This window comes from Tinamus guttatus, unplaced genomic scaffold (genome assembly GCF_059628265.1).
Source record: "Tinamus guttatus ecotype Peru unplaced genomic scaffold, ASM5962826v1 Tinamus_guttatus_pri_ptg000044l, whole genome shotgun sequence".
NCBI lineage: Eukaryota > Metazoa > Chordata > Aves > Tinamiformes > Tinamidae > Tinamus > Tinamus guttatus.
The window spans coordinates 2711699-2731840 of record NW_028288578.1 but is presented as its reverse complement, the minus strand read 5'-3'; the positions used below and the strand labels follow the sequence as shown (position 1 = coordinate 2731840).

General features: G+C 46.7%; 2 protein-coding genes across 4 annotated transcripts in view; one reads left to right on the top strand and one right to left on the bottom strand.

Moving 5' to 3' along the window:
- Nucleotides 1-1510: 1510 nt before the first annotated feature.
- CDKN2C (cyclin dependent kinase inhibitor 2C) lies at nucleotides 1511-5956 on the bottom strand. Of its 2 annotated transcripts, XM_088536574.1 has the most exons (3): nucleotides 5857-5956; nucleotides 5411-5551; nucleotides 1511-1913 (listed from the first exon to the last, which is right to left on the bottom strand). In XM_088536574.1, exons 2-3 carry the CDS (start codon nucleotides 5537-5539, stop codon nucleotides 1548-1550), a joined length of 495 nt encoding a protein of 164 aa, XP_088392700.1. In that variant the 5' UTR covers nucleotides 5540-5551; nucleotides 5857-5956; the 3' UTR covers nucleotides 1511-1547. The 2 variants fall into 2 exon arrangements, with proteins under 2 accessions (XP_088392700.1, XP_010216392.2); XM_010218090.2 differs by lacking the exon at nucleotides 5857-5956 and having other exon boundaries at nucleotides 5411-5850.
- Nucleotides 5957-6864: 908 nt separating this feature from the next.
- The window catches only part of FAF1 (Fas associated factor 1), a 142603-nt gene continuing 129325 nt past the window's right edge, over nucleotides 6865-20142 (top strand). Inside the window, exon 1 of one of the 2 annotated variants that reach the window (XM_088536681.1) lies at nucleotides 6865-7114. In XM_088536681.1, coding sequence (XP_088392807.1) covers nucleotides 6926-7114 — 189 coding nt within the window. In that variant the 5' untranslated portion in view covers nucleotides 6865-6925. Of the gene's footprint in view, nucleotides 7115-9808; nucleotides 9922-20142 lie in introns of those variants that run through there. The other variant, XM_088536685.1, reaches the window with a different exon arrangement.

Sequence of the window (20142 nt, the reverse complement as noted above, 5' to 3'; positions counted from 1 at the left end):
CCACCCTTTGCTCCACAGAGGAGAAATCCTCGTGTTCCCTCGGTTTCTCTTCAAAGAGAGAAACTTGGGGCTTCCTCCAGGCTATTTTTTTATTGACCTCCACATGGAGATTATGGCGATAGTCCCACGAAACCGCACCGCGCTGCCTCATCCCTGTTCTACACGGAGTCGAGGAACAAAACTGCGCAGAGCGTCATGTTTCACAGAGGTTTTTAATCAGAAAACACAGCAGTGTGACAAAGCGTATGCTAAACATGACAGTTTCAGGAAATTACTTCTCACTTGAAAGCAAGAGGAGCTGGTCTTGGGAGGGGGGCAAGGAGGCTAAAACCTTGTGGGGAGAGGGAAAAAATCTAAACATATCTTATTTTTAAGTGCTATTTTGTAGTTATCTATTCATTTTACCCAGATTTAATACCGTCTGTTTTGTGTGATTAAAATCTAAACTATTCAAAGTAAAGCACTTTAAACTGCTCATCTGTCGAGCAAGTGGGATCTATACAAACGTTAAAGGGTTTTACATTAAACTCATTCCGGTAAGGTGCTGAGCATCGTTAGCTCCCATCGAGGTAAATGAGTTTTGGTCTTAGACATACTATCAACTGCACCGTAGCAGAAAATATTCAAGGGTTAAACTGTATTTTAGCTGCAAGCCACGATGTAAGTTCAGGAATATCAGACGTGTTGCTTCCTAAATTTCACTGTCTTTTTCAAATACTCATATTCTGTGAGATGCATCTATCATTACAATGGTTTATTTCCAACAGGAAAACAAAGCAGAGCAGTTGGTGGAAAGCAAATATTTCTTAGGCGGCCTCCAAACTACTCTCAGAAGAAGCGAACAGAAAACTTGATGCTTTGCAGCCTCATCATGGTCCTTCCTCTGAGCACAGGGATCTGCTGCTTGCTCTGAAGCGGGGAACGTGTCGTGCAGTGCACGGCGGACACCGACTGCTAAACCGAGCCCTTTAAAACCCCTGGCAATCAGAGACCACTTATACTGTCGCTGGTAACTAAATTCAAAAGCTGCTCGGTGAAAGTTTAAATACACAAAGGGGAAAAGTGCAATCTACATTTAGAAAGCGAGTGACCTACTTCTACAAGCTCTTGTTAGTGTCAAAACGCAGCTATTTCCCAACGCTTCGGCGCGACACCCGCTCCCTTCAGGCCAAGCCGGGTCCTGCTCCCAGCCCTGCCCGCTTTGCAGGTTGCCCCTTAACGGGCCGTTTCACCCCAAACAAGATATCCATTTTTTTGAGTACGGCGTGGGGGAAGCAGGAGCGGAGGGGGGTGTCACTAGAGCTACTCTGCCGTCTCCAAGGGTAAAAGCGCAGCGACATAAAGCGGGGCGCGTGGAGCTCGCTGCCCGAGGCAGCGCGGCGCGCGCGGCTCAGTCCCTCAGCGCCGGGCGCGCGGCGGGGGCACCTCGGCTGCGGACCCACCTCTGTCTTCAGCAAGGAGAGAAAAATAGTGGGGAAACAAAGAGAGAGGAAAAAAAAAAAGAGCCAAAACTGTTGCCACGGATGCTGATCCCAGGGAGGCGGCGGTCAGGGCTGCGGCGCGGGCGGCGCCTCGAGCAGCCTCAGCACGGCCGTGCGCTTGTAGAGCCGGGCCAGGTCGCAGGCGGTGGCGCCGCGCTTGTTCTGGTGGCCCACGCGGCACGCCGTGCGCCGCAGCAGGAACTCCACGACGGCCGCGTGGCCCTCCTGCGCCGCCAGGTGCAGCGGCAGGTTGCCCTCGGCGTCCTCGATGTTCACGTCGGCCTCAAACTCCAGCAGAGTCTGCAAAGTGTCCAGGAAGCCCGCGCGGGCCACGTCGTGTATCACGGCGAAGCCCGTTCTGTCCTTCAGGTCAGGGTCGGCGCCGCTGCTGAGCAGCCTGCGCGCGATCTCGGGGTTGCCCAGCTTCATGACCTGCGGGGAAACGCAGACGTGAGTCGCGCGGCTCTCTGCTCGGCTCCCGAGCCCTGGCGTGGCTCCCTCCTGCTCTACAAGAGACTAAGGATGCGTCAGGACACCCCCTTTTCATGCACTTTTTCCCCCCTAACTACAGTCAGATCATGGAGGATGTTACCCCTTCAGTGGTGACAGCTTTCTGCCTCGAAGAGCCTAATGCCTAAAACATGCAGCTCAACACATTGATACATAGAATAACTTCCTTAGCTTAGGTTATCTCAGCCCCTCACCATACGAAAATTAAGCATGACTCGTTTTTCTTTGCCTCAATATTGAAACTCCTCTGCATTTCTGTTTATTCGGGTTAAACATCAAATAAGGGGCTTCCCGAGGAACAGATATTTTACCTCAGTAACAGAAAATGGAGAAAGTGTTTTTATAAACTTTCAGGTGTTTACATTGTCTGTGTATTATCATAAAACAAATATTTGTACTGCGCCATACTTCTGTCTGCTAAGAAAAATAAATCCTCGAAGAAAAATTTCTCCCCAATATTTGGGTTTCATTATGTTACCCAAAAAGGAGAAGTTAGGAGAGATGTTTCCAAATTCCATAAGCTTTCTTCTAAAACCAGTATATTACTTCATAGTTTCATAATTTCACTATAAGCAAACTGTGCTTATATTCTGTTGTTCAAAATGCCCCTCATTAAAAAAGCACTAATTGGATTTTGTGACTTTTCCTCTCAGAGGAAAAAAAAAAGGAAAAAGAAAGTGTGCTTCTTTAAATGTTCCTGATTGCATCATAAAATTATTATAATTAGGAAGCACTTATCTTTCATTTAAGGTTTAACAGTTTGTACCGATTTCCCCCAAATTTGTCAGTTTTTGTTTTCTTACAGCTTTTAAAAAAGTGAACATGGCAATAAATAATCTCCAATCTATAAGAATAATTTACTGTTATTGTAATTATTTTTTTTGCAAGTGTCAATTTGGGGAAAAAAATCTTCCTTATTTCCTTAGAAACATCTAAACTGATTTAAATTTTTGCAAATAATCTTTTATCAACATAAACGAGTATTATATTCAACATAATGTATATTTTTATGAGGCATTGCTAAAATACTGTTATCAGTGAAAAAAAAATATAAGGCTTTGTCAGAAAGGCACACCTATGGTAAATATAATTAATGCAACATCTGGAATGTAAAACAGCCATTAAAATACATTTACAGACAGCAACAAAACTGTGGATAAGATAGAAGGGGATTCAGGGCAGGACATTTATCTATGGCACAATGTTTCGTGCACTTTTATGTGCCATTTCTTTCAGTTTTGAAAAGAGATGTAAGAAGTGTAAAGAAAAATAAGAGAAAATAAATAAGTGCCCTGTCTTTCTTTGATAAATTTGGATATTTCTGTCTCTCTTTGATGGCCCAGGCTGTATTATTTTTGTATTCAAAACATGTATTTGGTTCAAGTGGCAGTTTTATGTGCACGAAGAAAGCAGGCAAGGGGACTGAAGATTTAAAGATATAGTGGGGAGAGAAAAGAAAAACTTATTAAAAAAGTGATGTTATTTGGATGTGGGATACAACTGTCCCGAAATGCCATTTATTTTGAAAAGTTTCACTTGTGGGAAAGGAGGCAAAGGAGGAAAAAGCAGTTAGTGAATTAGGGTGACCAAGAGCTCTCTAGGCTCTAAGGCAGGACTTGCATTTGCGGCCTGCATAGGTGCACTTCATCAGAAATAAAAAGGGCAGAGGAAGACAAGCACTCTTTTAATTAAAAATAAATCCAGAAAGAAAGAAAAAAAACACCTAATTTGTAATAACATATCCGCATTCTCTTCACTGTAAGTGCGAGAGGGGTTACCGAGAGCTCACCTCGATTTGGGAGCTGGTAGTGACCGAGAGCTCTTTCGAGCGTGATCACCCCCTCACAACCCCTTTCAGGATGATGCATAGTGAAAATAAGCAGACACATTCTCCTGTTTTGATTTTTGTTGCGGTTCCTTAACTCAGTTCTGATTAGATTACAACAAAAAACACTATTGTTAGTAGCCAGATGCGCGCTTAATATAGCTGGGTGCCCTGTCCTCGGCTAAAATATTCCTTAACTTAGGGGACGGACGGGTAGCTTCTTTTAGCAAAATACACGAGTGCAGCATGATTCGGTTTTCAGCCCCCGTCTGGAGGATAAAGCCTCTAGCTAAATGTTTCCTGCTTTCTTAAATAAGTTACTTAGTGCAAGTTTTTAATTTCAGTCTTTCCCTTCCCCTAAAAAGTTGCTGCAAGTGTCTGCCCTGTCACACCATGTCCTATTTAGGTGATAATAGTGCAAATATAATCGCCCAGCTCCTAAGTTGCGAGGAAAATTAAAAAAAAAAAAAAACAAAAAGGGGGGGGGGGTGTCACTGCTGCTCCGCAACAAGAGGTGCTTATTTTCGAGACCAAACGTTTTGAGGGCAAGCCAAAAAAACCCTGCGAGTGTCTCGAGTTCATTCGCAAGCTGCATGCCTTCTGAAAACAAAATTTCAGAAATGAATATCTCGCTTTCGGGGGACGAGGGAGGGAGAGCAGTTAATAGAAACGATTTTTCTAATGTGGGAAATTAAAAAGTTCCCCAGCTCCACTTCCACATTGCATTGCATTCCCTTTAGTGTAAATAACCACACACTTCCTCCTGATTTACAAATCACTTATTTCACTATTTTTATATACATCCCATCACGTTCGCCGTCATTATCTGCTATTATTAAAAGAGAAATCTTTCAGCAGCACCAATAGTTAGCAGCTGGATGCGGTCCAGCCCCCGGCTGCACGGCTCCCCACCTCAAAACGAGGACAGAGGACCCTGCGCGATCCGAAATGAAATAGCTGCCAGCAGCACCTCGCCCCCCGATTAAAAAATAATCCCGAAGAAGCCCAATTTTGAAGCCTCGGTTCTGCATGAAGAGGCGAGCGGGGCCGCGAGGACTCTGCATCGGAGGTGCCCGGGCTGGGCAGCAGCCTCGCACGAGGAAGGTCATTCGCCCCGAGCAGCGTGAAAAGGAAAAGTACCATCCAGCCCTAGCACCCCTCGAGAAAAGCGAGGGCTCCACAGCACCCGGGGGGAACGCGCACGAGATCGAGGCTTTAACAGCCCTGCGGTTGTGTTTACAGACCTGCTCTCAAACCCTGCTCACCTCGGACGCGTTTCTTTTCATCTCCTCTCTTTCATTCTTTGCCTCCTCCCCACCGAATTACAAAATAGCATTAAACTAGCAACCCGCATGACATTGAGGGTGATCCCCGACTGAAAGAATGGTTTTGACCAGTTTTATTTCAAGTACGTCATTTTAGGGAGCTGGAGCCACTAAAGTTATAAAATATGGCATCCAACTAGTTTTTTTTCTAGAAAAAAAAAAGGCACTCAAATTTCGTCCACCAGCCTGCTCTAAAGCGTTGTCTTTTTGGAAACCCGGGTCACGTAGGTAGCAGTGATGAAATATTTTCTCCCTCTCTGGATACCAACCTGCAGCGCAGTCCTCCCAAATCCATTTTGGGCATTGACGTTTACATTCCTTTGCAACAAATTAGTGAGTTGCACTAGGTCCCCCTTGGCAGCCGCGGACGCCAGCTCGTTCCCAGAAGGCTCGGCCATTCTTTAGGGTGACTGACGATCGGAAAAAGAGGAGATTTTTTTTTTAACCAGGCATGGCATCGGAGACTGACAGAAGGATTGGGATGGTTAATCTTCTGGAGTAGACCTTGTAGTAAATACTCGTAAAAAAACTCCTTGCCAAGAGCCCGCCCCTAACTCACACGTGATTATTCAGCAAAACTGCAGCTCCGCTTGAAAGAAGGTTTCTTCGCTTCCACATAGAGAGTAACTCACATTAAAGCCTTTCGCCGCTTGCGAGGGCGAGCACGTTAAAAGCTACGAGATCTATATGTTGTGTGTAACATATATACACGTACCCTGGAGCCTGAGTTCCGACCTGAGATCCCCGCAGCAGAGAGCGACCCGCGCTGTTCGCAGGCGGGACGCGGCGCTCGGCGGCTCCGCGGAGAAGCCTCGTCCGGCGGCTCCGGGCTCGGCGCTGCCCCTCGCAGCCGCCGCCGGCCCGAGCGGCCGGGGCGGCGGCGGCGCCTCTCGCTGCCCGCAGCGGCGTCGATCCCGCGTCCTGGCGGCGCCCGGGCGGGCGGGCGGGCGGGCGGCGGCGCCGCGGGCGCCTCATGCCGCGCTCCGGGCGCGGGGCCGCCGCCGCCTCGGGGCCGTGTCGGCGGCTCGGAGCTCCGCGGCGGTGCCTCCCTCGCTGCCGAGGCCGAGCAGGAGCCCGGGGAGGCGGCGGCTCCCGCGGCGCCCGCGGGGCAGCGGCTGCAGCCGCGGGGCGCGCGGTGACAGCGGCGCCTCTCCTCTCTTCGAACTTGGCGAAATGAAGCTGCACTTGCCGGTCCGCGATCGCTGCCTCCGCCCGCGGCTCCGCGCTCCCCCTTTTTTAAGCACAAACAATCGCTACTTCTGTTTCCTACGGACACGAAGCCGGTTTCTCTCTCTCTCTCTCTCTTTTTTTTTTCCTTTCCCCCTTTTTTTTAACCTCATCAGCTTTTTTTGAAAAGAAAAAAAATTTGAGCGCTTTTTGAGTTGAAACACCCGCCCACATTTTAACGGCAGAGATTTAAGGAGGCGCGGCGGAATTGCGCCGCGGCCGCCGAGCGGGCAGGAAGGCCTGCACGGCACCCGCCGCCGCCCGGCCCGGCCCGCTCCCGGCCCGGCCCGGTTCCGAGGGAGCCTCGGCTCCGCGCCCCGGGCTCCGCGCCCCGCGGGGCTCCCGCCGCTTTGGGGCCCGGGCAGGGACGCGCCCGTGGCCACTCTAGCGGCTCCGCTGCCGAGGCCTAAAGCGGAGGCGGCCGAAGCTGTTGCGCGAGCGCGCAGGGCCGAACCGCCCTCCCTCCCCACCCCCGCTCGGGTCCGCGCGGGCTCCGCGCGCGGGCTCCGCTCCTGCCCCCCCGGGGGTGGGGGGACAAGGTCACGGCTGCGGGGCCAATGTCAAGTCCTGGGAAGCTGGAGAGGCGGGAGAGGCGGGAAGGCCGAGCAGGAATCTTTGCGGTCCGTGTTTCTGGTGCTCCGGGGCTATTTGGAAAGGGCCATTTTGAAGAAAAAAAAAAGGCACATAGCGCCACGGAGGACGTGGGGGCTCCCTGCTCCGAAGGGAAGAGGAGCAACGACGGTACAGTACGGAGCTTTTATTCCCCTTCTCACTAGCAGCCTTTAATGCTTTCCTTGCTGCTTTCCTTCCTGCTGCTTTCCCTGCTGCATTGCTTTAGGTCGTGGGGGACTCCGGGGGCAATAAATAAATAAATAAACAAACAAACAAACATATAAATAAAGGAAAAGCTGCATCGGGCAGTGGTTAAGCGCCCAGGGGGAGGGGAGCTGCTCTGCGGCCGCGGTGTGGCGGCTGCCCGCGCTGCGCACATGAGCTGTCACCGGGGCTGTCCCGCGCGGGAGGGCGTTTGAATGTAAACACGCGCGGGCCACTTCGGGGAGGGAACCTGCCTGACAGCGACAGCGGCTCGAAAAAACCCGGCCCAGCCCTGTCCCTGCGAACCCCACGGGGCAGAGGCGCGTGGAGAGCGCGGGCCTCGTGGGAGGCGACCGGCCCGGCGGGGACCAGCGCGGCGGGGACCGGCGGCGACGCGGCTCGTGTCTCTGCCTCCCCTAAGCTCCGCTGCTGGCGGCTCCGCGAGCCCCTTCCCCAGGGCTGCCCTCCAGCCCCTCGCTCGTGGAAAAGCCACGGGCAGAAGCAGAGAGACAAGAGCAGCGCGGAGGGCAACTGTGCCCAGGGCGCCGGGTGCCCAGCACACGCCGGAAAAGAAAGGAAAGGAAAAGAAGAGAAAAGAAAATAAAAGAGGAGAAAATAAGAGCAGAGAAAATAAAGGAAGAAATTTTAAGGGCCTTATGACGATAATTCCCGGTTACAAGCAATATGGCTGAACTTCCATAAATAAAAAATACCAATTATAACTTCCCTCGAAGTAAACTCTAGAAACGTAAGTATACATAAATACATGTATTTAAATATAGATTTTTTTGTGTGAAGAAGGAATTAATATGGAAAACTTACAATATTAAATCAGTCGGCTTTTAAATGACCTATTTTGTGACTTATCTATGCCTAAAATCTATATGTTTTGGCGGTGCTACCTGTCGCTGGTTTAGTGCAGAATTAGACCTACGGATCTTGCAACACTGTCCTAGTACGTTTGCTTGTTCTGCTGTTTAGAGAGGAGCATCCATCTTCCGTTAATCATGTCACACCGCAAAAAACACGAACTCAAGTGTAGCTGGGATGCTGCAGGCCTTCCGCAAGTGCCCGGCAAGAAAACGCCATCAAACGTGCTTCATCATACTGGTTTCTAAAGTCATTTAAAATTATTGGCAGAAAGAAGCACGATAATTTTACTAATTTCCCCTCGACGGCCGTAGAGATGCCCCTCGTGAACCGAAAGTGCCGCATGAGTCGGGATCCAAATGAGCAGCCGAGACTCCTCTGCGGGAGGCGGCTGTCGGCGGGCGTTGCACGGGCTCCTGTCAGCATCATCATCGCCCTCTGCATCCCTGAGGATCGCGGGAGGGAGGAAAACAGATCCCGAGCGCTGAATCCAAGCTGAGTTGTGGAAATGGAGCCATAGCAACTTTCGCTGTGACTTCAACGTGAACTTCCTGCCACTCAGGGCACGTTAACTTTTCACCTTTCCTGCACGTCGTGTATCAATTGCCTTTTTTTTTTTTTTAATCCAGTCTACATGTTGCAATGTGAGCCGCGGCTTTCACAGACGTGAGCGCTCCGTGTCCCGCCTTGACGGCACAGCTTGCGCTCCCCGTCGCGCCAGGAGCCGTTTGGCTCCCACCCCACGTAGCGAACTCGCTCTCCAGCCTCCTGGCGCTGGCTCGAGGAACGCGGGGGCGTTTGCGGGTTACCGGAGCCCGCGCGCGTCGCCGCCACGAGCAGGTGCGCGGGCCGGTACGTAGCTTAGGGCCGTGGGGCTCGGCGGCAGCGCGGGGGCTGCGGGGATTCTCGGCCCCCCCGAAGCCGCCGTGGAGGTTTTTCCGCCCCACGAAGTCCCGTCCCCAGCGGCTCGTGCCCCCCTACCCCCCCATAGGGGCTGTCCCGGTTTAACGGAGCGTCTCAGTCCCCGCCGCTTTAGGGGCGGAGGGACTCCCCCCCCTTCCGGCTCCCCCTTCATGGTAGCGGGAAAACGGTGCCCTTTTTTTTTTTTTTTTTTTCCAAACCGGGGAAATTCCTCGGCTCGCCCTAGGGGTTGGGACCGCGGCACCGGTCCCCTCCTCCCAGTCCCCTCGGTACTGGGGGGTCCCGGCGGAAGGGCCCAGCGCGCGCGGCCCCTCGGTGGCGGCGGCGGGAGAGGGGGCCCCGAGGGGCCCCGCGGCGCAGGAGCCGCCCCCGAGGCCGCTGCCTCCTTCGCCCCGTCCCAAGGACGAGGCGGCTCCCTCGGGCCCGCGCCCCGTTAGGCCGCAGCGCGCGCGGCCGCGGGGGGGAGGAGGGGGGCGCGCGCCGGGGCTGGGAGCGGCGGCGCGCGCGGCGCGGCCGGATATGCGCGTGCTCGCGCGCCCTCCCCGCCCCCCGCGGCTCTGACAGGCGGCTGGTCACGTGTGAGCCGCAAAGCGCCTCTTTGCGACCTCAATGACAGGCAAAATGTGCGACAGGCGCGGGGCAGGCGGGGAGGAAGCGCCGCTGCCTCCTCCTCCTCCCGCCTCCTCCTCCTCCTCTCCCCCCCGCGCCCGGGCCCGCGGCTGAAGCCGGCGCCGCCCGCGCCCCCCCCGCAGCCGCCCGCCCGCCCGCAGCCGCCGCGGGGCAGCCCCGGCCGCCGGCTCCATGCGCGCCTAGCGCCGCCCCCGCCGCCCCTGCCTCGCCGGCGGCGGCCGCCGGTGCACGGAGCCGCTCCGGGAGGGCGGCCGCCCGCCCGCCCGCCGCCATGGCGTCCAACATGGACCGGGAGATGATCCTGGCCGACTTCCAGGTAACGCTCGCGCCGCCGGCCCCGCAGCCGCGGCGAGGCGGGACCCGGGCGGGGGCAGAGCCCGTGCCCCACGGGACGGCCGCGCGGGGCCCTTCCCGGCCTCGGCCCGCGCCTCCCGTCATGGTGGCAGCGACTGCGGGGAGCCCCCGCCGCGCGGGACGCGACCCCCAGAGGAGGCTGCCCTTCCTCCCCTCTCCTCTTCCTCCAGGGCTGCTCGGGGTCGTCGGACTCTTTAATCCCGTTCCCGGGGTAAAGGCTCTCGCTAACGCGGAGCGGAGCTCGGCGTGCGCGCGGGGGGCTCCGCGTATCCCCGCTCCGCGGTGCTTATTTCTGCCGTTCTTGTGTTGTCTGCTCAAGAGCAAGTAGGGGGATAACACAAACAAGGGAAGGGACCTGCTTCCTATATGGGAACCTGGTTTTTGAAACGCTGAGGAGTGCCCGAAGCAGCTCGGAGGAGTAGCCGGGCATGTTTGCATATAGCTCTGTAATACTTGCCTGCAAACCTTTTCTTAAGCTTTGTCCATTTGCAGTGATCAGCCTTATGTGGATAGGCTCCTGTATGCTCTTGGATCAAGTTATAAAACCTATGTCCATGCATGCTTTTCCAGCTAACAGCCTTTTGAAAAGTTGTCTTGTTTACTTAAAAAAGAAACGTCATCCTTTGGTTGCGTGTTTGACAAGAATGTTTCTGAGGAATTGCAGGTAACGTGACAGTGTGCGTTGCATAATTCATCTTTTGCAAAAGGTGCCTGAGACCTTCCTGACAACACGTGGAGTTCCCCGCTGCTCACAGGGAAATGTTGTCCCTCTCTGCATCTGAACACATGGCACTTGTTTGCTAACCAAGCACACGAGTATATTTCTGCAATCAACTCTTCTTGCGTTGTGCTTCTGTGTGCGTGGAGAGTAATGTCTCAGTTTTAGGGATGGGATTGCACAAGGGAATTCTTCCAGTAATAACTCACGTAAGAGGGAAGCTTCGCAGAAGCCCAGGACTGAGGAGGTTGATGACTGGTAAACCTTATTAGATTTCAAAATAATTTTTGGCCTGTATGCACTTTTGAAGTTTCTTGTGCCAATAATGTTATGCAGTTCTGCACTGTTTTTGATACTGGGTTTTTTGACACCGGTAGGTAAAGGTATCACAGCACCTGCAGTGGTTGGCAGTGTGGAGACAAGTAAGTATAACTACACTCTTACAGATGGGCAGTAGAGACACAAAAATTGTCTGTAGGTTGAGAATGACAAAATCAGGAGATCAGGAGCCAGGAGAAAAAGTTATCCTTTAACAATGCCTATATATATATACATATATATGTACACACCCTCCACACACCCACATATATATATATATATGTATATATATAGAGAGAGACTCAGCCACACACCTTTTCTTATCTTTCTTCTTGTATTTCAGTAGTCAAATTTATTTTTATTTTTCGCTCTCCTTTTTAAAAATTCTCATGCTTTTCTCTTCATTCTGAAATGCTGAACTGTCAGTTGTGATTCTGTTAAAGCTTTAAATTGGTAAAGGAAAATCAGGCACTTTTTTTTAGATCCTAGGTATCTTTAATGCTGTAAAATAGTGAAGGTTTTGAAACATTTTAAATATGTGATATAATTTATAGCTCATTCAGAAAGAATTTAAAAGGGAAAAAAACATTTTCTGCAAAAAAATCTTTATATTTTTCTTTCTGTTATATTTTCGGTATCTTTAAATAAATGTGTATCTTAGAGTTCTACTGTCCTGTATGATGTTTGTGTGAAATATTTGTTGAATGGTTTTTATATATCTATCTATATAAAAACTTTATATATGGAACTTTTTAAGAGCCATTCTTTGTAGCTTTCCTCAGGTGATCTTTGTTGAATGAAACAGAGAGGGAAACTTCCATGGCCATTTCACACTAGCCTTTTTTCCAAGTTATTTATAAGAAGGATAGAAGAGTGATCTTCAAGCTTTTCAAATTTGAAATGGCTTTCTTGCAGAATAAAAAAAAATCCAGTGATCATAATTTTACTGAGGACTGATGCTTTCATGAAGCATTTGTGGACTACATTGTACATTTTGGAATCGGTAGGTCTTCTGCCATGGATTTTAACCAGAGCAGGATCTTCTATGCTAGCATTTGGATTTTTCTTTTTAATTCTGGTGTTTGTAGCCAGAGTTAAAAGGAAACTGATGGTATTTGTTTATATATAGATAAGAATTCATGGCACTTTATTAAAGACTTTAAATAGAGAGTAAAACACAGTCATCTATCAAAATTAGTTCTTAATGTGTCTCAAAATTTAATAAGTATCAAAGTATCAATTCAGTCAGCTTGCACTGTTTATATATATATATATATATATATATATATATATATATATATGTTTTAATGAGCTTACTGTTCCACCCAGAGAGTATAAAGTGTGTAGGCTATTCATGCATGTAGGCTATAAAAGCAACCTAGCTTCCCCATCATAAGTTTTCATGTAGGAAAGAATAAGCAGAACTTAGCTTTATACCTGAGTAGTCTGATTGTTTTAGTGGAAGTAGGTAACATAGTGTAGCTAAGCACATAAACAAATTTTAACTGTCTTCCTTAATGCAATTCAGAATTTCTCCACAAAGTGTCATTGGCATGTAGGAAAAACTACACAGGAAAAGCAGCAGCTTGTGTTTGCAGCATAACTTCTTTAAAAAGGCAATTGGGTGCTGCTTGGTGTAGGAGTAATGCAGCAACCTGAAATGCCACGAGAAATAGCAAAAACCATCAGCAATAATATCCCTTCAACATCCCTGCACTTCTTCTGTTTATCATGCTTAATGAAACATGTTCTTTCATTGTGTAACCCAGGCTGTTGCATGATACAAATAACAAACTTTAGACATTCCAGTTAAAACTGCTATGCTACTGTAGTGGGTACAATGTACCTGCAGAATAACAGCCAGGCCCTGCCAGAAAGTTGGTAGTTTTAAAGGCTTAAAGGTTAAAGGTTTACAGTTGCATTTAAAACTAGTTTTTATTTATAAAAGACACTGATACTTACTTTCATTCTGTTGCTATTCTGCTTTTTTATATAGGAATTTTACTTTAAAAAAAAATAGTCTGGTACTTTGGCTATAAAATTTGGGGTTATATTTGTGGTAATCCCTTCTCATTCCTGGCAGTCAAGGTTGTAAAAATAAATAAATATAAATATATAATAACACATAATAAACACACACATATATAAATATGTGTGTGTATATATATATATTTGCAGTAGATGAGGAGTTCATGGCACGGATGTTGTTTTATAAATACACTGACACTACACTTATGCACAACCTTGCAGGTACTTATGTGTCCATATTTATAACTTTGTCAGATCTGTTTCAAAGACTTGCTTTCAGAGTATATTATTCAGCTTTTAAGTGTAAAGAAAATAAAAAATTACTTTTTTTTTTCCTCTTAAAAGCAAATTCAGTTTAATTGATGTTATAGAAACTGGCACAGTTAAACTGTTTAGGAATGAAAAACAGTTTTTGAATGTTAACAGAAGTGTTTTATATATGTGATTATTATTTTATGTACTTATGACAACTTCACTTAGTAGTGTGATTGAAATTAGCAAAGATGCCTTTTTGCCAGTATACATTATGTACACATATTGGACAACTCTGCTCATACAATGTGGCTGTCCTTGCAGCATGTCCTAAATGAGCCAAAGATGTGGAATGTTGTAGCAGTTACAGGCTGTTGCATATCCATGTTACAAGCTCATCTAGCTCAGGAAGCTTCAGATGGAGTTTTTTTTTTTTTTTTTTTTTTTTTTTGTGGATTTCACGTTTTTAATTGACTAAATAAGTAGCTCAAGATCAAGTTCGAGTAGGAAGACCTAAGAGTGAATTGGTGAAACTCAAATCCCTCCTTACACCAAAACAACAAATTTCTGGTACTTTTCTTCTTCTGTATGTATTAATTGAGCAAAGAAAGTTATGTGGAATGTTCTGTGTTTTTTTTTTTTTAATTATTATTATTATTATTTACATTCTTTTTCAAGGGGATCAAGAGTGGACAAATACAATGCTCTGGTATGATTTAGATACCAAATATAAAGTATTTGAAATCATTTTCAAGCTTCAGATTTCTGTCAATTTTTCTCATAAGCACAGAGGTTTGTGGGAGGCACAAGGAGAAATTTGGGAAGAGGAACATCATTGCCATCAGTTACAAAAAGGTGGGGAAGAAGGCTAGATAATCATGCCTTAAGTTACAAAATTGTTTATCATGACATTGAAATACCTGCATATCTCTACATACATACAGATATGTATTCACATACCTGCACACACCATCAAGAGACATGATATAAGCATGCTCTATGCTTAGTGTGTTTCTGTTTCTTTATTTCGTTTATTGTCATTTTCCAAGACCTTTGCTTGTATCGACTGTTGTTCTTTATATATTTTTGAAGAATCAGCACTTCAGTGTTTAGATACAGCTACAATTCTAAAGCTTATGTTCATCAGCACAGACCTAGTCATCTTGCCACTTTTCTGGCCTTTAAATAAAATGTGAGAGGAATTCCTGCACTGGAAAGAAGAAACTGGACTAAGAATGGTGTCCATTTAGAAACATGATGGTTTGGGTTTTTTCCCTTGATATTGCAGGGTAGCAACACAAAGTGTAGCAATGTGTACGTGGAAAAGCCAGCTGACTTCTTTATATAATGATAGATATCTGATTAGAAATATTATCTGATTCGTGTGCATTGTAGTCTTGGTGGTAAAACCTAAATCATTTACCACTTGAGCACTGATTCATCTTTAGGAGGAGGTTTATGGTGTTCTCATTCAATTACCCTGAAAAGACTCTTCACATCCTAGTGATCGTGCCACAGTTTCCACCGCCCATTCGTACAGGTATTTGGGGTGGTGGGTTGCTGAAACAGACTGAGTACTGGTAGTTGTGGGATCCTTTTCTAAATGCCATAATAGCTCATACTGGCTACATTACTAATGTTATTATTTTTATTACTTTTCTTGTAACTTCTATGTCATGCTTATAACTACTCCTAGAAGTGTGGAAGTGACTTTCATTGCAAGAAAAGGTGAGAATTATTTGGCGTGTAGAAATGAAGATGTCTAACCAATATTCCTTGTTTTACAAGGATCATTCACAGGAAACATATCTTCTGAGTTCTCATTTCTGTAGGTAAGGGGGGGTAGAAAAGGAGAGGGTGAGAATGGGAGTGAGGTGCTGTATGTTTTATGGGATACTGAGGACCGCTCATCTTAAAAATCTTACATTACTGCTGGAAAGTCTGAAGAGTTTAGAACCATCTCTCAGTATTTGGGTGCATGGTCAGTTACCATTGCGTGCCTGATTTTCATGCCTTTTTGTTTATTTATTTTTACTTCTGGGAGTAAGAATTAATAGTTTATTAAGGTTCTATTTGGCAAATCTCTGATGGGCTTTTCTATTTTTTTTACTCAGTGCATGACTGTTTTTGAGGTAGCCATTAAAGGAGTCCTTTCTTTAACTACTGTAAGAGCTAAACTAAAAAGTCTGGGGAAATAGCTAACATTTTGCTTGTCCCTCATCATTTGGATAAAAGGAAATGATGTGCTGGCTGACTGGATTGGTACCTATTAATTAATCCCATTTTTTAGAGTTGAGTAGATTAATGTGCAATTGTAAGAACAAAGCACTTGAGGAAGAAAGCAGAGACCTAATACATGGGTTATATGTTACTTGTCCTATCCAAGTCATCGTTTGCTGGTCCTCTATGTCTGACTGGTTGAACAGGTCTTTGTTCTGTGGGAGTAGTAGCAATTTCCAAAGATACTTCAATAAAGCTGAAGTTTGTAAGAGATGTTTCTAAACTAAACCAGAATACATAAGCCCTTCAGAGTTTTTATGTAGATTTTATGTAGAATCAAATTTTACCTATACCAGGAAACAATTAATAAAGACAAGAAATCTGAAGCCGAGTCATCTCTTTTACTTTTTTTAAAGGTCAGGTTGTTTGTGTGAGCAAATATCAGAGCTGCCGTGTCAGCTCCAGGCAAGGAGCCGACTTGCCGAGCGTCTCGGCTCCGGCAGCGCCCAGCGACCGAGCCCGGGAAAGATCTGTAGGAAAGAGGATCTTAATGGTTTAACTCACCCTGGTTTCTGGAGGCCAACATTGTAAGGATCTGATGCTGGAACATGTTGTAAGACTTTTGAAAATAAACTGGGTCAGTTTGAGTAGGTCTTGAGTTCTTCAGGTGTTTGAGTTCTTCGTAGGACTAAAGAGCTTTGTGATAGTCTGCTCTATGAAAGCAGTGTTGCCTTTTCCTCAGTACATCGTACGCATTCGTGTGCGTGTATATATATGTATATATATATCAAACTTGTCTGAAAAGGCAATCCAGGTTAGAAGTCCATATAACTAATTGGTGAGCACTAATTATTTTGTTTTGCTTTTTAATGACAAAAGCAGTGCTCAGACTGAACGTAGTGGAGAGAACATGTGACTTAAATACTGAAATATGAAAATGGGAAACTAGAGTTATGCTAGGGATGTGCCTTCGTGGTGTTCTGGAAGCAGAACTTGCTCCAGAGTCTTGAGTGTCCAGAACAGTCTGGAAACGATTTGAAAGTGGTTACTGTGGTGTCAAGTTATCTAGCTCTGCTGAGAAGTGGTTAGAGCTTCACACTACTGGTTTGGACTCTGTACCCTGCTTGCTCTGTTCCTATGATGGCTTTCAGTCATCTCGGAGGATGGGCAAAGTCCACTCAGCTGCTTGCAAACCAGTAGGTAAAAATATCTTATGTGACCTTCAAAAATACTATTATTTTGTTGCTTCTTGATCGTTCTGTAAAATGGAGCTAACGCTTCCTTGCTTGAGAGTGTTGGCCTAGCATGCATACCTAAACCCTTCTGAGATTGCTCATACTGGTAAGTGTACTAATTTGTTCTTGCTAAATGAGCAGCTGGTGAGTGTGCTTAATTGTTACCAGATGGACTTCGAGTTATGTAAAAACAGAGAAGCAGTCTTATCTCTTTGTTTCAATGCTTCTAGTTGGTGACCTTTCAGTTTGCATCTTGTTTGATGTGCCTGGATTTTTTTTTTCTTTGTAATGTTTGTCTAATACAGAAAGAAGTAGAAGTGAATTTAATAACCACAGATGAGTCAAAATAAGAATAGTCTTACTGCCTCAGTAGGGTTTTTGTAAGTTTGGAGTAATAGGGGATACCAAAGAGGAACCCATATGAGCTGGTGCTGCAGGCAGTGAAGGTTGTCCTGAGCCTGATGGGACTCTGGGGTGAGGGATGCTGAGTACCCCAAAAATCTGAGTGTCTAAATAAACCCAGAGCCTGATACGAAGCTGATGTGTGACCTGAGCTGCCTTGCTGTGATTGAAGGGTTGAATTAAATGCAAACTAAATTTTGGTTATACTGGAGAAGTATGTCAAATGATAACATGTGGAAGATAAGAAATGTTCTCTGTGTCATTAAAAACAGCTATGAGTTGTTCGAGCTGGATGGAGGATTCTGCTGGCCTTCTGAATGGTTTCGTGGTCTGTGCTCAGGAAGAGTTTTTCATGCTCTTGGTCTCTTTTGATGAGGGAGCTACTGAAGGAGCAGTGAATCCATTTTAACATCATTTGTTCTCTGCCAGTGTTCTCAATTTCTATTTAAAAGTCCTGTATCATTATGGAATAGTGAGAGCTTCGTTTGCATCGCTATAACTAATCATAAAATTCATCAGGAAACTTTAAACATAAAGTAATGCTTGTGCAGTCGCAGGGAATGAAGATGCATTACACTGGCTGTCAGAGGCTTTGCTGGAAGATCCCAGGGAACGAAAGCTTTTCTTCCAGATGTTGTCACCTCTTGAGTCTTGTAGTGCTTTAATGTGGATGTTTTTTGGACCCTGTGGTTGTATATAAATATTAAAAAGACGCATGGGGCCACTATGGAAACAAAATGCTTATGACTGAAAGCTCTTTCCCTGTTTTTTTTCAGCCAGTGCAGGAGAATCTGTATCAGCTGTTTCAGTATTTGCGGAATAGACATCAGATTGAATAACAGTGGCTTAATCTTATTCTGGGATGCGATGTTAGTGTGAGGAGAAGGTCTGTAGTTGACAACTGTTATGATTCTGCCCTGCAGATCAGATGTCCATGTCTGCTGCTGCTCTGGGTGCTTGAAACTATGGCTCCAATTTAATGCTTTTTTACTTAATGGGCTGAGCCTGATAGCTGTGTTTCCATCTCTTCTGGATTCCTGCAAGAGTTTCTAAATGAGGATCTTAACTGCCAAGTGCCTGAAGAAACCAGTCGGGTAAAAATGAGATTTTTTTTTTCCAGTTGACTTCAACAGGAGAAGAGCAATGTCCTGTGAAAGTTGGTCACATCTATTCGCATGGTTCTCGTGGGCTGGACCCTGTTCTGCAGAACTCCTCTGGGCTAAGTCCCAGACTGGTTTGGTTTAGAGAAGATCCCTGTTTTGAAAAAACCCACCTCGTGTTGGTAGTCAAAAGTCAATACAGAATCATTGGGTGCAACTGTTGCGAGAGACAGTCCCTGAGGTGATACTGGTCCAACTGCTGGCCATTATGCTGAATCTGATCTTCCGGACGCTCCCGAGCTGCTGCCTTTTGGGCAGGGGAGAGGTGCCGCAGGTGAGACCTGAGTAGCAAATCCTGCCCCGCCGCCCAACGCCATCTGCTCCCAGCTTCTGTGCAGCAGCTGCCCCTGCTCCGCGCAGGCCGCCGGGAGCGTGGCCGGGCGCAGGGCCGGGCAGCAGCTGGGCGCTGCGTTCCCGCGGCTGCACCGGGAACAGCCCGTTCCCGTGTGCCGCCCGCAGCAGTTGTCCCGTCCAGCTTCCCCGCGCGGCAACTGCCGGGAGCTCCGCGGCAGGTGCCGGAGGCGGCGCTTGACCGGCAGCTGCTGCCAGATGGGGAGGTCGGCTGCCCTGCCCTGATGTGGAGGGAGGCTGAAGCCTTTGCTCTGGGCTGGGGGTCGCAGGGGGTCTCAAAACCCAGATCCAGCTGTTAGGGCTGCCAGGGTCAGGCCACCCTGCGAGCGTTTTGGAGGAGCAAGTCTGCCGTGCTGCAGCACTGCTTTCTGGAAGCACCTCCGAGGTGCATCCTGGATGTCTTGAGTTCTGTCTGCCCTGCAGCTTGTCTCCTGTTGAGTTGTTTCCTCCATAGCTAACGGCTGTTCCTGTACAACCGTGGTAGATTACTGTATCAATTAGATAAGACTACCCCAATGGGCAGATGCGAGGCTAAGCTCTCCAACAGTGTCCGACCAGGGTGTTGTTTATCTGTAAAGTTCCCCCAAAACATTGAAGAGCTGTGAAGTTTCACTCTATGCAAATCTCAGTCTGGATGACGTGCACACTTAGCTGGCCTGGAAAAGCAGGATGCTAAGAAAAATATTTTAACATTCGGTAATTTTATCTTTGGAATCTTAGGCTGTCAGTGCAGTCCAAGAATTCACTCATCCTTGTGTTCATTTTCCTCTGTGTGGTCTGTGAAACACAGAAGAGACTCTACAGTCTTTGGAGAAAATGCTGTTGCTAATGTGAAATTGAAAATGGGTTTTGTATCTAGAGAAGGAAGAGAAGGAGCTCCTACCTTTTCTTCCCCTTTGTCCTTCAAACAATTCTTTGGTTTCTTTTTGATGTGTCAAGGTGGTTTACAAGCCAGTAAGCCTTGAAGATTTTGCCTTTACTGTGGCGATTTCTTTCTTTAAGTGTGATGATTTAGATGAATGTGTTGTGCTAGTTGTTGCTTAAATCAAGGGTTAGGAGTACAGTAGAAAGAATTTTCTTTTAAAATATTTAAGGACTTCTAGTAAATCAGTCTCTTACAAAAATAAATAAAATAAAATTAGTCAACATGTTGATTCAAAAAAGGTCTTAGCAAATAGCAGTATCACCTTATTTGTTTCTCTTTTTTTTTTTCCTTTTCTGCAGAGGTCTGCTTTTTCTGCTTTTTTTTTTTCTGTGTGTGCGTTTGTCTTGTATGATACACACTTGAAATAAACTTTTTGACTGTTTTTATTATTTTATTTATGTTGAGCCTGGTGATGGATCATGATTTGAGGCAGGTATTTGTACATGGCCATTAGTTGTGTTGAAAAATTATTCTGAAGTCAGTCTGCTACAGCTATGACATTAACAGCATATTCAGGAAAATCTTAAACAAGATGCCTGCTTTGTTGCTACATTAACAGGTAAAGGTTAATTTA

Coding starts and splice junctions, on each gene's coding strand:
- CDKN2C (XM_088536574.1), bottom strand. CDS start 5,539: ATGGCCGAGCCTTCTGGGAACGAGCTGGCGTCCGCGGCTGCCAAGGGG. Junction 1,914..5,410: donor TTGGGAGGACTGCGCTGCAG/GTTGGTATCCAG, acceptor GTTTCCCCGCAG/GTCATGAAGCTGGGCAACCC.